The following is a 22,039-nucleotide window of genomic DNA, read 5'->3' on the forward strand; positions in this document are numbered from 1 at the left end:
GAGAGATTCTCTCTCTCACTCTTTCTCCACATCCACAGAATGGTAGCCATGTGAGGCCTAGTGAGAACACAGAAGGTGATCATGCGAACCTATCTTGATTAGAATTTTCATGACCCAATGTGTGTTTATTTTACAGGTTCTTCATCAACACTGTCCCCTCATATGGTTGTCTATGCTACCTTTACACCTCTCTATTTGTTTGAAAACAAGATCTTTTCATTACAGAAGATGGTAAGCATTCATGAACAAAATGCAGCCACATTTAATCTGTGTGTAAGTGCAGACTTTTGCAGTAGGAAGTACACCAGAATTTAACTAAAATTACATGCCTGAATTCAGTTTCCTTGCCTTTAAAATTTAGTGCTTGTCTTTCGCTACCTGCCAAATCCAAAATTATCCTCAGAGGTTGCAATATTTCTATCCAGTCATAGTTACATTTTATTTTCATAGTCTTTCTATTATATAAAAGTGGAAAAGATGTAGAATATATACATGTAAATGAAAAAATATATAAATCATGCATTGATAGTGTTGACCTCCCCATAATTAGGCCACATATATTTTTTATTTATGCTAAATTATTCAGATGAATTCACACTCAGGCTAGAGAGCCACTGCCTGACCTTCTCTATATGATAAAATAATACAAAATAAATAATTGCTTTCTTGTAAATTTAATGAATTATTAATAACTCAAAAAACATAGTAGAAGGGAATAAAATTAAAGTACTCATAAACTCCTAGGCACAAACACTTAATATTTTGGCATGATCCTTTCAATTTTTTTGTATGCACATATTCTGTGTAAATCTGTGTGCATTTTTTAGAGTGGAATTAAACATTCATTCCATATGGAAACCAGCTTTTTACTTTACAATATAATATTAGCATCTTCTCATGGTGTTGTTGGTGTAATATTTAGTTGGCTACGTAGTATTTATGCATTTGCATATTTTTAATCTATCTTTTGCATTTATACATAAAAGTATTTTTTCTTCTTTTCTTATAGTAGTCTAGGGGTCGGTAACATTTGATCTGTGGGCCATAGAAGGCCCCTAGGATCATTTGGTTTGTCCTGCTAAACTCCTGCAGGCTGGAGTTGAAATTCACTAAATTGGTAGCAGGCTAATGTATAAGTTGATAATTTTTGAATGACCCATGAATTATAAGTTTCCAGATGGCTCTTGGCAACAAAAAAACAGTCGTCACCACTGATAGTCTGTCAGGTTAATATTCGTTCTATTTAGACAAACATCCTTTGGCATTTGAGGCACATTGGATTATAATCATATTGGGACTTGAACCACTTGCACTTTATGCTGGAATTCTGTGTGTTCTAAAGTCATTACATTAAAGAATAAGACTAGAAAGTGCTATGATATAATAACGCATAACTGTTCCTTTTGGTTAGCTAAAAGAACTGAAATTTGAAACTTGAATAGAAATAAACTTGAAGAATAATTATTTCAGTTGAAGGATGATTAAACTTTACTACTTGCATTCCATTTGTCTTTAACTTACATCTGGGAGCCATAATGTTATCATTTGTCCCTTTTCCTTCTTTTCCTTCTTCTCCAATTTCTCCTTTTTCCTTCTCTTTTCTAAATTGAAACCATCTCTTCCTACAAAAATCTGATCTATAATTGTGGTAGCATCGTAAAGGTAATAGGACTTAATGTGACATCATAAATGTAGGGACAGTGGCACTTTCTCTGTTTTTAATCCAGAGTTAGATATCCTTGTTGAAATTGTAGCAATTAGCCATTAAGTTGGTCCTTCAAATGAGTAGCGTGCAAAATACAAAGTGTACTTCCAAGGATTCTCTCAATTCAAGCTTCTGGTCGAGACCAGAGCTGGCCATGTTACACCTGACTTATGTTTATCCTCTTTAGAAGCCATTGGTATAAGTTCTCTCTCAAATATGTTAGAGAATAAAAGTTCTCACCTCTTAGATTACTAAAACACTCTAGTCTTGCTTTGTGGAGTGCCATGACCTCATGTCTGAGTAATACCATGTCTGATAAATACTCAAACTCCTTTTGAAGCTGCAAATTGTACACATAATATGAAAAGATTTGTAAAAAAACAGCAGTTCACTTGAAATTTTTGTGTTGCTGCTAAGAAATTAAGACTTAAAAACAAAATTAGTTTGAACTCAAAAAACAAAAAAATACAGAACATACATTTCCAAAGTACAGCATATGGATTACAATGCTCCCCCCCCATAACTTCCCTCCCACCCACAACCCTCTTCTTTCCTGCTCCCTCTCCCCTTCCATTCACATCAAGATTCATTTTCAATTCTCTTTATATACAGAAGATCAGTTTAGTATATATTGAGTAAAGATTTCAACAGTTTGCGTAATGTGCATTTTCTGAGTAACATACTGAGGCACTGTCTTCTTACATGACATCTTCCATAATTTCCCATTACGATGATTACTTTCAAATGACTTTACTCATGGAAACTTGTCAAACTTCACTGGGTTAAGGTTGTAGGGAAAAGGTTTAAGCTTTGGATAATCTATGTGAAGTTTTAAAAATCCACTGTAAGTATAATATCGGAGGTGTCTGGATGCTTTCCAGTAAATTGCTAAAATCTGCAAAAGGGATAACAAGATAATGAGTTTCCTCTACTTCTTAATTAGGACACTATTTAAAACTATTGAATCCTGCTCCTCTCATTTTGAATATAACACATTTAAATAGCTCTCCTGGACTTATCAAACACTAACTCAGTTACAATTATTTCGCTTACACCTAGAAGAGCTGACATGCCTCACAAATATTCCCACCTATTTTGTGCCTCAGGGAGGTACAAAAGAAACTACTTAGAAGCAAAGTCCTAACAGCAAGGCAAGTTCTAACTAACACAGTAATTTGGAATAGACTGATAAGTAGGTGGATTTCATTCCTAATTTAAACATCTTACAGATTTACAGTGGTAATTGTTGATATTGTATAGACATGGAAGTTGCAAAATCATTAAGAAGAAAAACTTATTGGTAAAATTCAGTTTAATATAGTTAATATAAGCTGTGAATGTCACAGTACCTTTCACATATTATATATTTTATGTGCTATTTCAGCCAGCAATCAGTAACCAAAGCTCTGTTTAAATATTATTCTGAATTATTCCAAAGAAGATTGTCTGCGGGAGTTCTGAATATTCAAATGTGGGCAACTTGACTTTACAGGACATAGGCAGCCTCTATCCCCAGCAATTCTATGAATATCTCCATTGTCTTGAGTAATGATGGGGATTTCCTATGAAGGAACTCCCTGTAGGACAGTAAGGGCATGAACTGTAGATAAAGTAACCTTTTACCAGCTGTCTGACCGGAACACATGTAAAAGAGTGAGTGTTTTTGAACACCAGGTAGCAATTGCCAGTGATTAAAAAGAAAAACTTTACATATTAACCAGTGGTGGTAAAGCTTTAACCTATAAAAATAATGACTGATTACTTTTGAACCAAAACTGATAGGCTAAGATTTTCACCATCTCATAGTAACCTAAGCTTTTAAACTGAGGATTATCTGCTTTTTGCAATATCTCATTTTGTAAATAAGGAAACAAGGACCCAGAACAAGTAAAAGTTGGAAAGAAAAAAAATGGTGATAGTGCTTATTAAAAATAAGGAAGGTGGAAATATGAGTGTTTTTTTTTAACCATGATATCACTATAGAGTAGTATTTTTAAAAGGACAAAAGTATTTTAAAGGTAGCAGACAATTGTAAGAATCTGTTTGGATCTACTTTCTATCCTTTAGGCAGATTCTGCTGAGAAACTTAGAGAATATGGACTATCTCATATCTATAGCCATCCCGTGCTGGTAACAAGAAGTAGGTCTTGTCCTCTCATTCCACCACCAAAAGCACCTCCCATCTCTCCCTGGAAGCTTATTCGTCAGAAAAAGGAAACTGTCATAACAGATGAAGCTCAAGGTTTGTATTATGATGTCTTAAAATAATTCTAATTAATATTTCCTCATGCAAAGGCCTAACAGTTGTGTGATGAAAGATATATGTCACAGTAAATCATCCAACATTGCATCTAAAATCTACATTGAATTTTATATCCAAATCTTAAGTCTTTTAAGGATTAAATCTCTACATACCAGGAGTCAAGAAGTTTGGTTCATGTCTAAAGTGATCAGATAGTCCAAAGTCATTCTCTGAGTAATGCAACAGTAATTTGTAGTACATAATATAGAAATTTAAATCATGTATACTTAGTCACTGGAGTGTATTACTAAGGTCAAAATCACTGTAAGGCATCCAGTAGAACATAATCTGTGAATTATGAATTTATATTTAGAAACTTATAGTAACCGAACTGCCCTGAATTAGAAGTATGTGCTGCATTCACAGGCCTGTCACATGAATTAAGGTATAAAGCCACAATGAACACGCTTAGTGCCATTTACTGAAGGAATCATTACGAAGATTATTCACAGATTTCTTAAGTCATTGGTCCTATGAAACCTGCACCGTGGCTTGTACTCCTAGTGGTAGGGATCACTTTGAATTATTATGACTTGTTACCACTTCAAATGTTGCCAACTCTTCATTGCAAGTGACAAAGAGAACCATATCCAATTAACAGGGCAAAACATACGTCCCAGTGGTACTCAGCATCCTAAAACTACAAAGCCACACAGATCAGAATATTTACCTGTTCCTTGCCTGTTATTTCCCATAATTCATACATCTTTAAAATATAAATAACACCTGTTAAACATATAATTTTCTTTACATTTGCTTTCTGCCTACATTGGCATAGCCAGTACAGCTGATAGCAGATTTCTCTAGCCTAATATACATTATCTTGCCAAAAAAGAACAAAGATTAAAGAAATGGCAGGTTTGTATGGAGACAAGAAATGGTCACTTCATTTTTTATTTAGGATCAACTCTCTCCCTCCTACTTAAATATTTGGGTCATTTATGTATATTCCTTGAGTTTCTAAAATGGGCTGCTGGTTCAATCAAATGCATCTGCTGCTTCGGGTAACAAGAACTTCCTAGTTTGTCTTCCTTCCTTCACTCCATTCTTGCTTTCTTCATTGCTTTCTTTCCCTTGCTCCCTTCCTTTTCTTTATCATCTTTGCTGAACCAAAATTAGTGTGCACATGACACTTGAAAGCAATCAGTTTTTACCTTTATATGCTATGTTTCATTTAAATTCATTGAGACACTTTAAGTTATTCATCCAGACCATCAAGTCACAACTGAGTGATAGGAACAATACTGAAAAAATATCTTCTGGTTTACCTACCAACTGTTGTGTTGTTTTGTGTCAGTAAGCACAGTTTTTCTATCCTGGTGATGGAAATCTCTTGATTGGTGAGATTCCACCGTGATTGAGAAGGTCTCATGTCAAGGCTCCTCCCAATCAAGAGTGTTGCATGGCTTTTAGGATCCCGTTTGAGTTGTCCATGTCCCATTTCAGGGAGTCTGGGTTTGGGTACCAGCCCTATTTCTGAGTTCTGAGTCAAGCTTTTTGCAAGTATGTACCCTGGGTGGCGCCAGGTGATGACTCAGCTAGTTGGGTCCCTGCCTCTGTGTGGGAGACTCAACTCTGTGTATTCTTTCAATAAAAACATGCTTCTTTGAACATTCCTTTCAAATTTATTGAAATTTGCTGGGTGAATAGCCTAACCATTACTTCATTAAATGTTAAATTGTGCATGCCATTCTGAAGAATTTTAAAATGTACATCACAGTCCCCACTTGTTACATTTCAGATATTGTAATAAAAAAGCCTGACCAGTTTCTTGAGATTTCAAGTCCATTTTTGAATTACAGAATGACTCCAATTACCATTCCAACCGAAACGTAAGTATATAAAATTCCTGCTCACAAATGCATCTTTTTGATAAAGTATTTTGTGATGTATGCGGTTAAAAATAAGAAAAAATAAGAGAATTTTTTTAACTTTTATTTAATGAATATAAATTTCCAAAGTACAGCTCATGGGTTACAATGGCTTCCCCCTCCCAAAACTTCCCTCCTACCCACAACCCTCCCCTTTCCCGCTCCCTCTCCCCTTCCAATCACATCATGATTCATTTTCAATTCTCTTTATATACAAAAGATCAGTTTAGTATAAATTAGGTAACGATTTCAACAGTTTGCCCCCATATAGCAACACAAAGTGAAAAAAAAATACTGTTGGAGTACTATTTATAGCATTAAATAAGAGAATTTGAAGCCTATAAATTTAGGAAAATTCAAAATGCAAAAAGATGTATTAGAGGATATTCCCTTGACTTTTTACAGCATATAATGACATATTTTTTAATTAACAAACATTTTTCTTCTCTTATATGTGTGAGTGTTATGGACTGCTTGTATTCCGCTAAAATTAATGCAATGAAACCCCTCAAGTGGCTGTATTTAGAGATGAATCCTTAGGAGGTAATTGAGCTTATGGGTAGGATCTTGACCCAAAAGGATTAACGCCCTTATGAGGAGAGACCTCAGGGAGCTTGTACTCATGCTCTCTCTCCCTTTCCATCTTCTTGTCCCCTATACTCTCTCTCCTGAGGAAAGGCCATGGAAGCACACAGAAAACAGGTAGATATTTGAAAGCAAAGAAGAGAGGCCTCACAAGATGACATCCATCTTAACCTTAGACTTTAAGTGGAATATACATTTCTCTTATGTATGCCACTCAACCTTTGGTACTTTGTCATGGCAGCCTGAGAAGTGGGATGCTGCTATAACAACTACCTAAAAATATGGAATTTGCTTTAGAGCTGGGTAATGGGTAGAGGTTGGAATAATTTTGAAGTATATGCAAGGAAAAGCCTCCATTGCTGTTAAGAGACTATTGTTAGGTGATTCTGGTGATGGCTCAGAAAGAGAGAGAGAGCAGCAAAGAAAGGCTTCATCTTCTTAGAGAGTATATGGGTAACCGTGAACAGAATGTTATAGACATGTGGATATTAAAGGGCATTCTGGTAAGATCTTGGATGGAAATGTGAGCTAGTTATTTGAAACTGAACTAAAGGCCATCCTTATAATAAAATAGCAAAGAATTTGACTGAATCATGTCCTAGTGTTTTATAGAATTAGAACTTCTGAGCAGTAATATTGGGTATTTAACTGAGGAGATTTCCAAGCAAAAACATTAAAGATGTAGACTGGAAACTTCTGATTGCTTATAATAAAAATAAATGATGAGAGAGATGAACCAAAAGATTGTTAATTAAAAAGGAACCATAAGTTAAAGATGTGGAAAGTTTTCTTTCTGTTCATATTGCAAAACATGAGAAAGCTTGTTCTGAAGAGAACACCAATGTGTAGCTGGCCTACCACAGTTAAGGATACTGTGGGATTCTGCAAGCAGTAAGGGGGTGAAAATAGAACAGAGTGAAAGAGGTCAGTCAGGAGATGGAAGTACTTGATTCATAGCCTGTGATACAGGTGGCCCCCCTTCTAGGTAACATGGCTCTTCATCTTCTAGTGGACATAAGTACGTCCAGTATTTGGGATCTGCCTTTTTTGTTCCTTCATCACCCATGTATAATTGTCCAGTTAGATTTTTACATATTGGAAACACAGGGAGACTTTATACTGAGGGCCAACATTGGAGTAAGCTTCTGTGAGGCTAATTGGATAGTTAGCCACCTATAAAACTCTTCCTGTTACACTGTCTACAACCCATGTCTTTCCCTAGCATCTGATGTCTTCAACTTAAAATTCATTGAAGACAATGTGTAGTGTTGATTTTAGATGTCCTCTTTGCTGTCCTAAAGGGATTATCAGGTTTTCTGCTTTTTTGTTGTTATTTTGCTATCACTTGGTTCTGATCTGTCTCTGGGGAATATATTACAACTTATATCTTGGCAATTCTGTTTTGCAAGTTATGCATGAATTTACTGTGGGGGGGGGGGCGGTTCTTCTCTTTTGCTTTCAATTCCTAATGGAATTTTAGGAGGGTGCATGGGGACACATTTGTGTTTGGTCTGTTATCTTGAACTGAATTGTCTGTCTCATGATTTTCTGCTTTGACTGTCTTTTCATTTGCATTTTACCTCTCATAGCTGTTATGTTCTTCCTGGTCCTTAACAAGTTAGATGCAGAGGTTATTTTAGCTTGATTAACACCCATCCATTTTCCATTCCACAAAACAAAACAAATAAATAAGTCCAAGTTAAGAAAAATAGTCAACTAAATCATTTTCATATTTAAGGTGTTTCTAAATATTTGATGGAAAGTACTGACAGGTTGATAGAGACATTATATTTTGGGCCTATTTGAGCAAACCAAATGATTAGAAGAGAATATTGGATTATCTTGCCTTCAAGTCATTCAGCCTCTCTACTATGGCCACTATCACGTATAGTTTCCCAAGCTTCTCAGTATTTTAGATACTCTTCTTCCTTTCGCCCTCCCACCATCCTGCAGGCTAGCTTGACATTTTTGTTTTGCTCTGCCCCTTCATAGATTACATCCTACAAAATCTTACCTCTTAATTTACTTTTGCTGTATTATTCCAAAATCTGCTAGGGCAACACCTGGGGCTACTGAATGGCACAACCGTGAGTTCAGGGAGTAGAGCCCATGATGAGAGGGAGCACAGGTGAGTGGCACCCTATCCTTTGAAAGAGCTCTGCTCCCACTCCCAGTCTTCATGTGGTGGGCCTATAATGGGAAAGAGGGTCAGACCTGATGAGCTCCCAAATGCCTTCAAGATCATTCTTGCATTGTCTGGGACAGTAGGTGTCTTTAAGTGTTTGACTTATCTCACAATAGTCTTGATTAATAGCTCCTAGCTTCTAGTGAGTTAACTGGATTGATACTATTTTCCTTATCAAATTAAGCCAAATCATCCATATTCTTTCAAAAATAAACTTTTAAAAAATGGTTTCCAATATGGATAGGTTGAGATTTTTCCAAGCCATTATGTTCTCCCATTTTGATGAAAAGTTTTGTCTTCAAATCATTTTTCTCTTTTAGTGTATTATTATAAACAATCCAAAAAAGTCAAGCCACACCTAAATACTTTACTCAGAAATTTCCTCAGCCCAATATCTAATTTCATCACTCCTAAGTTCTACCTTCCATAAAGTGCTGGAAAATAATCATAAAAATTCAGCCAAGTTATTTGCTACTTATACCAAAGATGGCCTTACCTTCATTGTCAAATAACATATTCCTCATTTCCTCCTGAAAACTCATCAGAGTGACCTCGTGTGACCAGTATGCTGTTCAACACAATTTAGGTATTCTCTAAGGATGTCTGTCTTTACAGTTCTTGTCTTCTGAGCCCTTACCAGAATTGTCCTTAATGACCCACTAATGATAATCTAATTCTTCCTCCAAATTCCTCCACTCTCTGCAATATCCAGTTTCAAAGCAGCTTCTGGATTTTTAGATAATTGCTCCAACAGCCATCTTACTTCCTAGCATGAATTTTCTTAGTCCATTTGGGCTGCTATAACAAAACACCATAAACTAGATACCTTGTGAACAACAGACATTTACTTCTCACGGATCTGGAGCCTATGAATTCCAAGATCATGGTGTGGTTAGTTGGGTATAGACGTGTGGGTTAATTTTTGGGGTTTCTGTTGTCTCACTGGTTGACATGTATGTTTTTGTGCCAGTACTAAGCCGTTTTTGAATATACCAACCTTGAAGTATGCTTTATATTGTGATGTCTCTGGCTTTGTTTTATTATTTAAGACTGCTTGGCTATTCACAGTTTTTTTTTTTTAAAGATTTATTTATTTATTTGAAAGAGTTACTGAAACAGACAGACACACACACAAACACAGAGAAAGAAAGAGAGAGAAAAAGAGAGAAAAAGAGAGAGAGAGCGAGAGAGAGCTCTTTCAGTTGCTGGTTCACTCTCAAAGTGGTTGCAATGACCAGGGTTGGTTTGGTCTGACGCCAGGAGCCATGGGGTTCCTCGGGGTCTCCCAAGTGATTTCAGGGACCCAAGTACTAGACCATCCTCTTTTGATTTCCCAGGCATATTAGCAGGGATCTGGATCAGAAATGGAGCAGCCAAGAATCAAACCGGTGCCCCATATAGGATGCTGGCATTTGCAGGTGCCAGCATTACCTACTACACCACAATGATGGCCTATATTCAGGGTCATTTTTGTTTCCACACGAATTTTAGGAAACTTTTCCTATTTCTGTCAAGAATGTCCTTAGAGTTTTGATTGGGATCACGATGAATATGTAAATTGTTTTGGGTGCTATGGATGCTCTCATGAACCATTTTAAACCAATAAAAGGAGGTTCTTCTCATACTGAGCAGGATTACCATGGCAACAACTATCATTCTGCCTGGGCGGGATTCTGACTTAGAGGCGTTCAATTTCAGTTCACAACTGATCACACTGATAGGTCTAAGAGTCAAAGGGATCACACAAACAAGACTAGTGTCTACTAATACTAACTGATAGAAAAAAAAAAGGGAGAGAACGATCCAACATGGGAAGTGGGAGACACAGCAGACTCATAGAATGGCAGACGTCCTAAACAACACTCTGGCCTCAGAATCAGCCCTTAAGGCATTCAGATCTGGCTGAAGAGCCCATGAGAGTATTTTAGGCATGGAAAGCCAAGACACTCTGGAAAAAAAAAGAAAAAAGAAGACCTAAATGAAAGATCTCTGTGAGTGAGATCCCAGTGGAAAGAACGGGGTCATCAAAGAAGGAGGTACCTTTCTCTGAAGGGAGGAGAGAACTTCCACTTTGACTATGACCCTGTTGGAATAAGATCGAAGTCGGCGAACTCTAAAGGCTTCCATAGCCTCGACAACTCATGACTAGAGCCTAGGGAGATTACTGATGCCATGAACAGTAGTGTCAAATTGTTAAGTCAACAACAGGATTCACTGTGTACTCACTCCTCCTGTGGAATCTCTGTCCTTAATGTGTTATTCAATGTGAAGTAATGCTATAACTAGCACTGAAACAGTATTTTACACTTTGTGTTTCTGTGTGGGTGCAAACTGATGAAATCTTTACTTAATACATACTAAATCAATCTTCTGTATATAAAGATAATTGAAAATGAATCTTGATGTGAATGGAATGGGAGAGGGAGCGGGAGATGGGAGGGGTGAGTGGGATGAAAGTTATGGGGGGGGGGAGCCATTGTAATCCATAAACTGTACTTTGGAAATTTATATTTACTAAGTAAAAGTTAAAAAAAAAGATTTTGTAATTCTCATCATAGAGATCTTTAACGTCCTTGGTTAAGTTTATTCCAAGTTATTTGATTGTTTTTGTAGCTATTGTGAATGGGATTGATAAAAAATAAATAAATTTTACTACTGAGGAAAAAAAAAAAGAAGATTCTTGTTTCATGTAAACATTATCTGATGAATGCTTTTGTTATTACTTGCTAATAAAACCACGCAAGCAACTAATTGTTATAGAAATCTGTAAGATGAAGGGAAAGCAAGGGGGAAAAATTCAAAATATAATAATGAAGACAAAGGAGAAATAGTAGGAGCAACCAAAATATAAAAATATTTGAAGATGTCATTAGGGATAGCTAAAGGTACACTATGATCCAGAATCTAAAGCTTATTAAAAGGCAAAAGTGACCAGAAGCCTACAAATAGCAATAATCAAAAGGAATTATGGGTGACTTAAGTGAATGACAGGATAGTGGGCTCTAAGTTGTGGTAATTTTTTTGTTCAGATATGGATAAGTAATATCTGATGTAATGGGTACTTAAAAGTTCATGAAGGGCGGGTGCCTTGGCTCACCTGGTTAATCCTCCGCCTGCGGCACCAGCATTCCATATGGGTGCCAGGTTCTAGTCCCGGTTGCTCCTCTTCCAGTACAGCTCTCTGCAGTGGCCAGGGAGGGCAGTAGAGGATGGCCAAAGTCCTTGGGCCCCTGCACCTACATGGGAGACCAGGAAGAAGCACCTGGCTCCTGGCTTCGGATCAGCACAATGCCAGCCATAGCAGCCATTTGGGGGGTGAACCAATGGCACGAAGACCTATCTCTCAGTCTCTCTCTCACACTATGTATAACTTTACCTGTCAAATACATTTTTAAGAAGTTCATGAAAAATGGTATTAAAATTAATACACAATGCTGGCACTGTGGCATAGCTGGTAAAACCACTGCCTATAGTGCTGGCATCCCATATAGGCACAGTTTGAGTCCTGGCTACTCTACTTCTGATACAGCTCTCTTCTATGGCCTGGGAAAGCAGTAGAAGATGGCCCAGGTCCTTGGGCCCCTGCACTCACCTGGGAGACACGGAAGGAGCTCCTGGCTCTCCTGGCTTTGGGTTGGCCCAGCTCCGGCTGTTGTGGCCATTTGGAAAATGAACCAGTGGTTGGAAGACTTCTCTCTCTCTCTCTCTCTCTCTCTCTCTCTCTCTCTGCCTCTGCCTCTGCCTCTGCCTCTCTCTAACTTTGCCTTTCAAATAAATAAATAAATCTTTAAAAAAAGATAATTCACATTTTTCCATGAACTTTTGAAGAATCCTTGTATATCAAAAACTATTTAATGTGTTTTGTGAGGTTGTACAACTAACTGTACTTCAACTATCTCTCAGAGTTTTAAAAATATAAAAACAGTAAATAATATGATTTTCTAAAGTATATTTCCTCTCAGCCACACCAAAATTGTGCATCTACTCCATTTCAACATGAGGAACCTTAAAAAGACACTGATGCTGGGCACCAAATGTAGAAGAGAATTCATGGTGAAAGTGTAGATCTTGCTCTGCTCTTGCTCTGTTGATGAAATGCATTGTTTTCTTTTTCTTTTTTTTTTTTTACTGTTTCAATCATTTTATTTTAGAGTGGTATGCTATATACCATTAGATAATCAAAACAGTTGTTTTCAATTTAGCATTTCACCTCTTTCCTTTGGTGTTTGAAGGTCCAGAGGTAAACAACTAAGGTAATCCAAAGCTGATATTTTTCTGTATATAATCATAATATTCAGGAGCACTTCTAGTGTTTCATTATTTAAATTCTGTAAGATCTGTGACTAGAGAACTGATATGGTTTTATGACACAGGTAAATTTAAATGCTGATCTTTAGAGAACAATGATCATAAAATCTATTTTTTCCCAAAGAATCCATTTATTTAAGAAATACAAATTTCACAAGTACAACTTTAGGAATACAGTGATTCTTCCCACCATATCCGCCCTCCCACTCACATTCCCACTCCATCTCCTCTTCCCTCTCCCATTCCCAGTCGGATTCTCCATTAAGATTCATTTTCAATTAACTTTATAGACAGAAGACCAATTATATACTAAGTAAAGATTTCAACAGTTTGCACCCACACACACACATAAATATATAAAGTACTGTTTGAGAACAGGTTTTGCAGTTAATTCTCAATTCATTAAGAACAAAGGTCCTACATGGGAATAAGTCCAGTGACTTCTGTTGTTAATTTAACAATTAACACTTTTATATATGACATCAGTGATCACCAAGGGTCTTGACATGAGCTGCTAAAACTATAGAAGCCTTTTGTGACCACAAGCTCTGTCAGTATTTAGACAAGACCATCAGCAAAATGGGAGTTCTCTCCTCCCAGCAGAGAAAATACTTCCTTCTTTGATGGCCCCTTCTTTCCAATGGGGTCTCATGCACAGAGATACTTCATGTGGGATATATTTTAGCACAGTGTCTTGGCTTTCCATGCCTGAAATGCTCTCTTAGCTGGGTTGTTTGTTTTGTTGCCTCTTCACATTTCTGAGTATTACTTTTGCAGTATGGAAGGTTCTCAATTTGAAGTAATGCCATTTGATAATTTTTGCTTTGAATGCCCGTGCCTCTGGTGTCTTTTCCAGGAATTCTTTGCCTATGCCAATGTCTTACATGGTTTCCCCAATGTTCTTGATTAATTTGATGGTGTCAGGTTGTAGATTTAGATCTTTAATTCATAGGGGTATTGGTTCATGTTTCTGCGTGTGGACATCTGTCTTCCCAGCACCATTTGTTGAAGAGACTGTCCTTGCTACAGGGATTCGTTTTATCTCCTTGGTAAATGTAAGTTGATTGTAGATGTTTCAATTGATTTCTGGGGTTTCTATTCTGTTCCAGTGGTATATCCAACTATTTTTGTACCAGTTCCAGTCTGTTTTGATTATAACTGCCTTGTAGTATGTCTTGAAATTTGGCATTATGATGCCTCCAGCTTTGTTTTTGTTGTATAAGATTGCTTTAGCTATTTGAGGTCTTGTGACTCTATATGAATTTCAGCATCATTTCTTCTAGATTGGAGAAGCATGTCCTTGGTATTTTCATTGGTTTCACATTGAATCTTTAAATTGCTTTTGGAAGAATGGATATTTTGATGACATTGATTCTTCCAATTCATGAACATGGAAGATTTTTCAATTTTTTGTATCATCTTCTATTTAGTTCTTCAAAGCTTTGCAATTCTCATTGTAGAGATCTTTGACACCCTTGCTTAAATTTATTCCTAATAATTGATTGTTTTTGTAGCTATCTTGTGAATGGTATTGATCTTATAATTTCTTTCTCAGCCATGGCAAAAGTCTGTGCATACAAACACTGTAGATTTTTGTATTGATATATCCTGCTACTTCACCAAACTCTTCTGTGAATTCTAATAGTCTCTTTTTTTTAAACTTTTATTTAATGAATATAAATTTCCAGTGTACAGCTTGTGGATTACAATGGCTTCCCCCTCCCATAACTTCCCTCCCACCCGCAACCCTCCCCTCTCCCGCTCCCTCTCCCATTCCATTCACATCAAGATTCATTTTCAATTCTCTTTATATACAGAAGATCAATTTAGTATAAAGATTTCCACAGTTTGCCCCCACATAGAAACACAAAGTGAAACATACTGTTTGAGTACTAGTTATAGCATTAAATCACAATGGACAGCACATTAAGGACAGAGATCCCACATGAGGAGCAAGTGCACAGTGGCTCCTGTTGTTGACCCAACAAATTGACACTCTAGTTTATGGCACCAGTAACCACCCTAGGCTGTCGTCATGAGTTGCCAAGGCTATGGAAGCCTTCCAAGTTTGCCGACTCTGATCATATTTAGACAAGGTCATAAAAGACAGAGTGAGGATAGTAACCAATGATCCTAAGAGTGGCATTTACCAGGTTTGAACAATTATACAGCATTAAGTGGGGAAGAGGACCATCAGCACACACAGGTTGGGAGTAGAGCCATTGGAGGTAGAGTAGAGGTTATGATTACAAAGGAATGAGGCCCAAGTACGCTAGACAGGGTCTAGAACAAAGGACAGAGTCATTATTAGAGGAGCTAAGAAAGGTGCTGTCTAATCTACAATTAAGTTTGATTTAGAGGCAAATAGAACCTGACAGAAGGGGCTTGATAATAATCTGGTGGGCTTTAGGCCTTGTAAGTGAAGAGGCCCAGACCTATCTATCTCTTCACATGGGGTATATCCTAAGGGAGTTGTGAACCTCCTAGGGGAAGGCACTCTGTTGACTTTCATTACTTGGCTGGCCTGGGAGGAGAGCTGGCCAGGTAAAGGCAGGTGGCATCTCTAACAAGAAATTTATAGTTCTGCCTGCAATGTTGCTGACCCTGCTTGACCATACCCTCAGCTGCAGTGGTCACTTTGGAAGAGGTGTTTTCAAATACATGATTCTTAAAGTTTATAGAAGGCATTGGACCTTCTGGTAAATGTTTTCTTAAGTTGTTATCTCATGGTTGAAACGGTTTGCTAAGTATTCATGTGATATTGCTATTGTCAGCAAGCGATCTAGGACTTGCTCCCTCATTTCTCTATTCTAAGCCCAACTTGTTCTTTCATTTCTCTATTCTCTTCAAGGTAGGAAACTAATTCTATTATGAAGGAATCTGTAGGACGCACAATTTAATCTTTAGACCTTATAAAAGAGATGGCTAACATTTTTCTGTAATAGCATAGCCAAAATAAGAACTTAAATAATAATCTCATAGCTAGATTCATTTCGCCATCAGCGAAGTATACAGTAAGTAGAAAAAACCTCCCTTTCAGACCAAAGGGAAAGAAAGTTTTAAAGTGAGAATATAATTTTCCTCATAGGAATTGTCTATCTTAGAAGAACTACTACAGAACATGCCTGTGACTATAGACTTGTAGTTCAGGCCACCGAAGATTAGAGATGGGACTTGGGCACTCCCTTGACTTGCATCCTCTGGTCTGCTTGAACACAAACCAGGAGGAAAAGAAAGCTAGGCATCAGAAGCAATGGGTGGCAGGCCTATTAATGGCTGATCTGTACAGTGATCTGCCCTCAAGGAGACCCAACAGGCCAGTCCACTGCAGTGGCTTTCAGTGTGGTAAGCCTGGGCTTCAGCAGAAGTCAGCTTGTGAAGAGCACTGGCAGCTCTGCCAAGAGTTGGATCACTGGAAATGGACCTGCCCTGGAGTCGAAGGATGCCCAGGTCAGAGCCACAGATCTTATTGGCTCTAAGCTGAAAAGCCCTTCACTCAGCCCAACTTCCAAAGTGACCACTGCAGCTGAGGGTATGGTCAAGCAGAGTTCTAATAGTCTCTTAGTGAAGTCTTTTGGATCCCCTATATATAGAATCATGTCATCTGCAAATAGGGGTAGTTTAACTTCCTCTTTTGCAATTATATCCCTTTGATTTCTTTTTCCTGCCTAATGGCTCTGGCTAAAACTTCCAGGACTATATTGAATAGCAATGGTGAGAGTGGGCATCCCTGTCTGGTACCAGATCTCAGTGGGAATGCTTCCAAATTTCCCCATTCAATATCATGCTGGATGTGAGTTTGTCATAAATTGCCTTGATTGTGTTGAGGAATGTTTCTTCTAAATCCAATTTGCTTAAAGTTTTCATCATGAAAGGGTGTTGTATTTTGTCAAATGCTTTCCCTGCATCTATTGATATATTCATATGATTTTTGTTTTTCAATTTGTTAATGTGATGTATCACATTGATTGATTTGTGAACGTTGAAACATCCTTGCTTACCAGGGATAAATCCCACTTGGCCAGGTGGATGATATTTCTGATACATTGTTGGATTCGATTGGCTAGAATTTTGTTGAGGATTTTTGCATTTATGTTCATCAGGGAAATTGCTCTGTAATTATTTTTCTCTATTGCATCTTTTCTGCATTTAGGAATTAAGGTGATGTTGGTTTCATAGAAAATATTTAGGAGTATTCCCTCCCTTTCAATTGTTTTGAATAATTTGAAAACTGGAGTTAATTCTTCATTAAACATCTGGTAGAATTCAGGGGTGAAGCCATCTGGTCCTGGGTTTTTCTTTGTTGGGAGGGCCTTTACTACCGATTCAATTTATGCCTTGGTTATGGGTCTGTGGATGTTTTCTATGTCTTCATGGCTCAATTTTGGTAGGGTGCGTGTGTCCAGGAATCTATCCCTTTCTTCTAGTTTTCCCAGTTTGTGGCATACTGCGCTTTGTAGTGGTTTTGTAGTGATGACTCTTTATTTCTGGAGTGTCTGATGTTATATTTTCTTTTTCATCTCTAATTTTATTGATTTGGGTCTTCTCTCTCCTTTTTTTGAGTTGGACCAATAGTGTGTCAATTTTTTTTTTTTTCAAAAAACCTGCTCTTTGTTTTGCTGATCTTTTGTGGTTTTTTTTGGGGGGGCGGTTTTCAAATTTTGTTGATTTCTTCTCTAATTTTAATTATGTCTTTTCTTCTACATGTTTTGGGTTTGGTTTGCTGTTGTTTTCCTAGATCCTTGAGGTGCATAGATAGTTCATTTCTTTGGTGCCTTCCCAGTTTCTTGATGTGGGCACCAATTGCTCTAAACTTTCCTCTTAGCACTGCTTTTGCTGTATCCCATAAATTTTGATATGTTGTATTGTCATCTTCATTTGTTTCCAGAATTTTTTTGATTTCTCTTGATTTCTTCTATGACCCACTGTTCATTCAGAAACATTTTCATTCTCCATGTGTTTACATATGAAGTGCGTCTAAGGTAACACACCCAGGTTTAGTGTGGTAAACCTCTTTTTTTTTTTTTTTAATCAGGGTGAGATTTATATTACTCTGAGCTCCTCTCCTCAAAAGAGACCAGTGCCTGAGTGTGAGCCACAGTGGGTATAATATTTATCTGCTCTTCTCCAAGGACCACACAAAGGATCTGTGCAGTACTCAGTGTAAGCTCAGATTCCCCAGCAATGTCCCTCACCAGTTTACCAGGGATACCTGAGCATGTGGATCCTCTCACAGTGACCGCCCAAACTCCCAGCCACACCGTGGACCCTCCACAAAGCCTCAGTTTTTTCACAGTCCTAGTGTACAAGCCTCCCACAGTCACAAGCACCCATCCACCCGTCAGTTCTCCTCACCAAACTCAGGAGTCCACAGGGCTGGATGCTGGGCACCAGCACTAGCTGGCTCAGCTCTTATGTATGACCAAAATGGCATCTGCTCTCTATCATCTTGTTACAGGATGCTATTGCAGAGTGATCAGGGAGAGAGGAACTTGGCCCCCACTTTTTTTTTTTTTTTTTTTTTTTGCTCCTCTACTTTGCCACACTATTCCCCACTGGGCTTCAAGCTGGATTCACTCTAAATTCTTACTGTAGCTTTATTGCCAGTAGCTTAGGCTGTTACAATTTGGTCTCACCTCACTCTCCAACACTGGTGTGGAGGCTCTTGGCTGCTGTGGTCCTGAGTTGTGGGCATCCATGCCCTTCACGTAGATCCACTGTGCCCCTCTAATTTGTGTAGAATTTCATCTACCATTTTCTCCTAACTCTTCCCTGAAACTGTACTCTCTCCACTTTTAATAAACTATTTTCTCCTAGATTAGAGAAGTAAGTTCCCTCCCTACTCCGCCATCTTAATCCCATTTCTGCAATGGTATTTCTCTAATAGCAAAATTCAAAATGAAGATTGAGAGATTCATTTCTTCTGTTCCAAAGTAGGAAAACTGGTAATAAGGCTTTTGTTGATCTTGAATCAGAATAAGGGTTCAAATTGGCCCTGAAATTAAGAAAAATTTGAGAACACAGATATGTTTTACCATTCAAGTTAAGCAATGTTGAAACGAGTGTTGAAGCATGCTGGTCCCAAAAGTCTTGACATGGCCAACAACACCTCTGCACAGGTTAAAGGACTCCTTTTGGATTGGCAAAGAAGAAAAGGTTCAGTTCTTCTCAGGGTTGAGAGTTATGCCAAATGGGATAATGTGTCTTGTGGACTTTCAGGGGAGGAAGACAGGAGAGGCCTTTTGCACTTTACTTCACAAAAAAAAAAAAAAAAAAGCTGATGAGACTCTAAAGAAACACAATGTAACAATAGGGCAAGACAGGGGATTCCAATACAATCCCATCAAGGTGGCATGTACCAATGCCATCTCACTAGTCCAAGTGATCAATTTCAGTTCACAATTTGATCACACTGATAGGCCTAAGAGTCAAAGGGATCACACAAACAAGACTAGTGTCTGCTAATACTAACTGATAGAAAAAAAAAGGGAGAGAACGATCCAACATGGGAAGTGGGAGACACAGCAGACTCATAGAATGGCAGATGTCCTAAATAACACTCTGGCCTCAGAATCGGCCCTGAAGGCATTCGGATCTGGCTGAAGAGCCTATGAGAGTATTTTAGGCATGGAAAGCCAAGACACTCTGGAAAAAAAAAGAAAAAAGAAGACCTAAATGAAAGATCTCTGTGAGTGAGATCCCAGTGGAAGGAACGGGGTCATCAAAGAAGGAGGTACCTTTCTCTGAAGGGAGGAGAGAACTTCCACTTTGACTATGACCCTGTCAGAATAAGATCGAAGTCGGCGAACTCAAAAGGCTTCCATAGCCTTGGCAACTCATGGCAAGAGCCTAGGGAGATTACTGACACCATAAACATGAGTGTCAATTTGTTAACAACAGGAGTCACTGTGTACTTACGTCTCATGTGGGATCTGTCCTTAATGTGTTGTCCAATGTGAAGTAATGCTATAACTAGTACTGAAACAGTATTTTATACTTTGTGTTTCTGTGTGGGTGCAAACTGATGAAATCTTTACTTAGTATATACTAAATCGATCTTCTGTATATAAAGATAATTGAAAATGAAAAAAAAAAGCTTGATGTTAAATTGGAAATTGCATAGAAAATTAATCAATTCTTTTAAAAATATCATGTAGGATCTCTGTCCTTAATGTGCTGTACATTGTGATTTAATGCTATAACTAGTACTCCAGCAGTATTTTTCACTTGGTGTTGCTATGTGAGGGCAAACTGTTGAAATCTTTACTTAATATATACTAAACTGATCTTCTGTATATAAAGAGAATTGAAAATTAATCTTGATGTGAATGGAAGGGGAGAGGGAGCGGGAAAGGGGAGGATTGCAGGTGTGAGGGAATTTATGGGGGGGGGGAAGCCATTGTAATCCATAAGCTGTACTTTGGAAATTTATATTCATTAAATAAAAGTTTAAAAAAAAAGAATAGGGCAAGAGTGTTGTTATATGGGAATCTAATAGCAGTTGAGCTGAACTTAGAACTAAGATCAAACATGAGTATATATGACATTGCTGCAGTCAGGCCCAATGGCAGACCTGGGGTTGGCAAAAATGTAACAACATTGACAGAGGACTATTTTGAGATGACGTTTAGTAATAATGGAGCCTATATTGATTATAATGCTATAATTATGACTGTGAATTTGGATCAAATAAATTCAGAAGATAACTAATTTGCTTTTTTATAGCAATATTTAATTACAGATATGGAGATTGGTATAATGGCTCTATTTCCCAGTGCACACTGAGACACTGCATATACGTGTAAGGCTTACTTTACAAAGCTACTAAAAATGACACTTATAATTCTTTTTTCTCTGCTCAGTCCTATGAGAGTAGATATTAAAATTGATGACAGAGAAACTGGTAAAGTGGATATCAAATCTACAAATCATGGGCCAGCGCCGCGGCTCACTAGGCTAATCCTCCGCCTTGCGGCGCCAACACACTGGGTTCTAGTCCCGGTCGGGGCACCGGATTCTATCCCGGTTGCCCCTCTTCCAGGCCAGCTCTCTGCTGTGGCCAGGGAGTGCAGTGGAGGATGGCCCAAGTCCTTGGGCCCTGCACCCCATGGGAGACCAGGAGAAGCACCTGGCTCCTGCCTTTGGATCAGCGTGGTGTGCCGGCCGCAGCGCGCCTACCGCGGCAGCCATTGGAGGGTGAAACAACGGCAAAAAGGAAGACCTTTCTCTCTGTCTCTCTCTCACTGTCCACTCTGCCTGTCAAAAAAAAAAATCTACAAATCATGAAGGCAATATGAAAGACATGTCAAAAGACAAAGCAAATATGCAACACAGATATGTAAAACTCTTCCTGAATTTTACCTAAGAGTCAGCAGTCATGGTTATAGGAGCCAAATGCTAGGAATTATGACAAACTGGACCTATTTTGGTATCCCAGCCAACTAGCAGCTGAGTGGTTGTTATGGCAGTGGCTTTGGCAGTCAGAGTAACATGAGTAAATATGATTGCCAAGAGCAGTGAACAGAAGCTACTTCTGTAGTATAAGCATGTATTCATAGGCAGGAATGGATTGGAAAGAATGCCTTAGCATATCCAATATGAGGGCTGGCTGGAGAATATAATTGATTGTGATCACTGTGACTCAGTCAACTTTTGTAAAGAAAAATAAAATTTTGGTTCATCATATTTTGCAATACAAATTTATGATTTATGTCTCCTCTGTAAGTGGAAATCAGAATTGTTTTAAAGACATAAGGTGCTGTGTTTTTGAATACAACAATTACATATGATGTAACAGTTGAGTAAACTATAGCAGTTAAATAATTTTTAGCTTTTCTCAAGTTAGTCATATCATAGTATGTACTTAAGTAGTAAGCATATCTAGATTAAAGCATTTTAATTATGTTAGATGTTGCCCTTATACACATTGTACTGAACCCTGGTGGGATGCATCTTAAAAATATTCTTTTTCATAGAACTCATATAGGAGTTGTGTCTACAATTAAAAGTGAAATATTTTTTCATTCTAGTTTAACCTAAACTGTGAGGCAAGCAAGTTTCAGCTTTCTAATATAAGTAATGAA

The 22,039-nt window shown here is 37.9% G+C and overlaps 1 protein-coding gene across 1 annotated transcript in view; it reads left to right on the forward strand.

Moving 5' to 3' along the window:
- The window catches only part of ADGB (androglobin), a 225,895-nt gene that overhangs the window by 78,981 nt on the left and 124,875 nt on the right, over positions 1-22,039 (forward strand). Inside the window, exons 15-17 of the mRNA XM_062187283.1 lie at positions 137-231; positions 3,773-3,947; positions 5,749-5,839. Of these exons, the coding sequence (XP_062043267.1) occupies positions 137-231; positions 3,773-3,947; positions 5,749-5,839 (361 nt within the window). The remainder of the gene's footprint in view (positions 1-136; positions 232-3,772; positions 3,948-5,748; positions 5,840-22,039) is intronic.

The sequence above is a fragment of the Lepus europaeus genome, chromosome 3 (genome assembly GCF_033115175.1).
Source record: "Lepus europaeus isolate LE1 chromosome 3, mLepTim1.pri, whole genome shotgun sequence".
In the NCBI taxonomy this organism is placed as follows: Eukaryota; Metazoa; Chordata; class Mammalia; order Lagomorpha; family Leporidae; genus Lepus; species Lepus europaeus.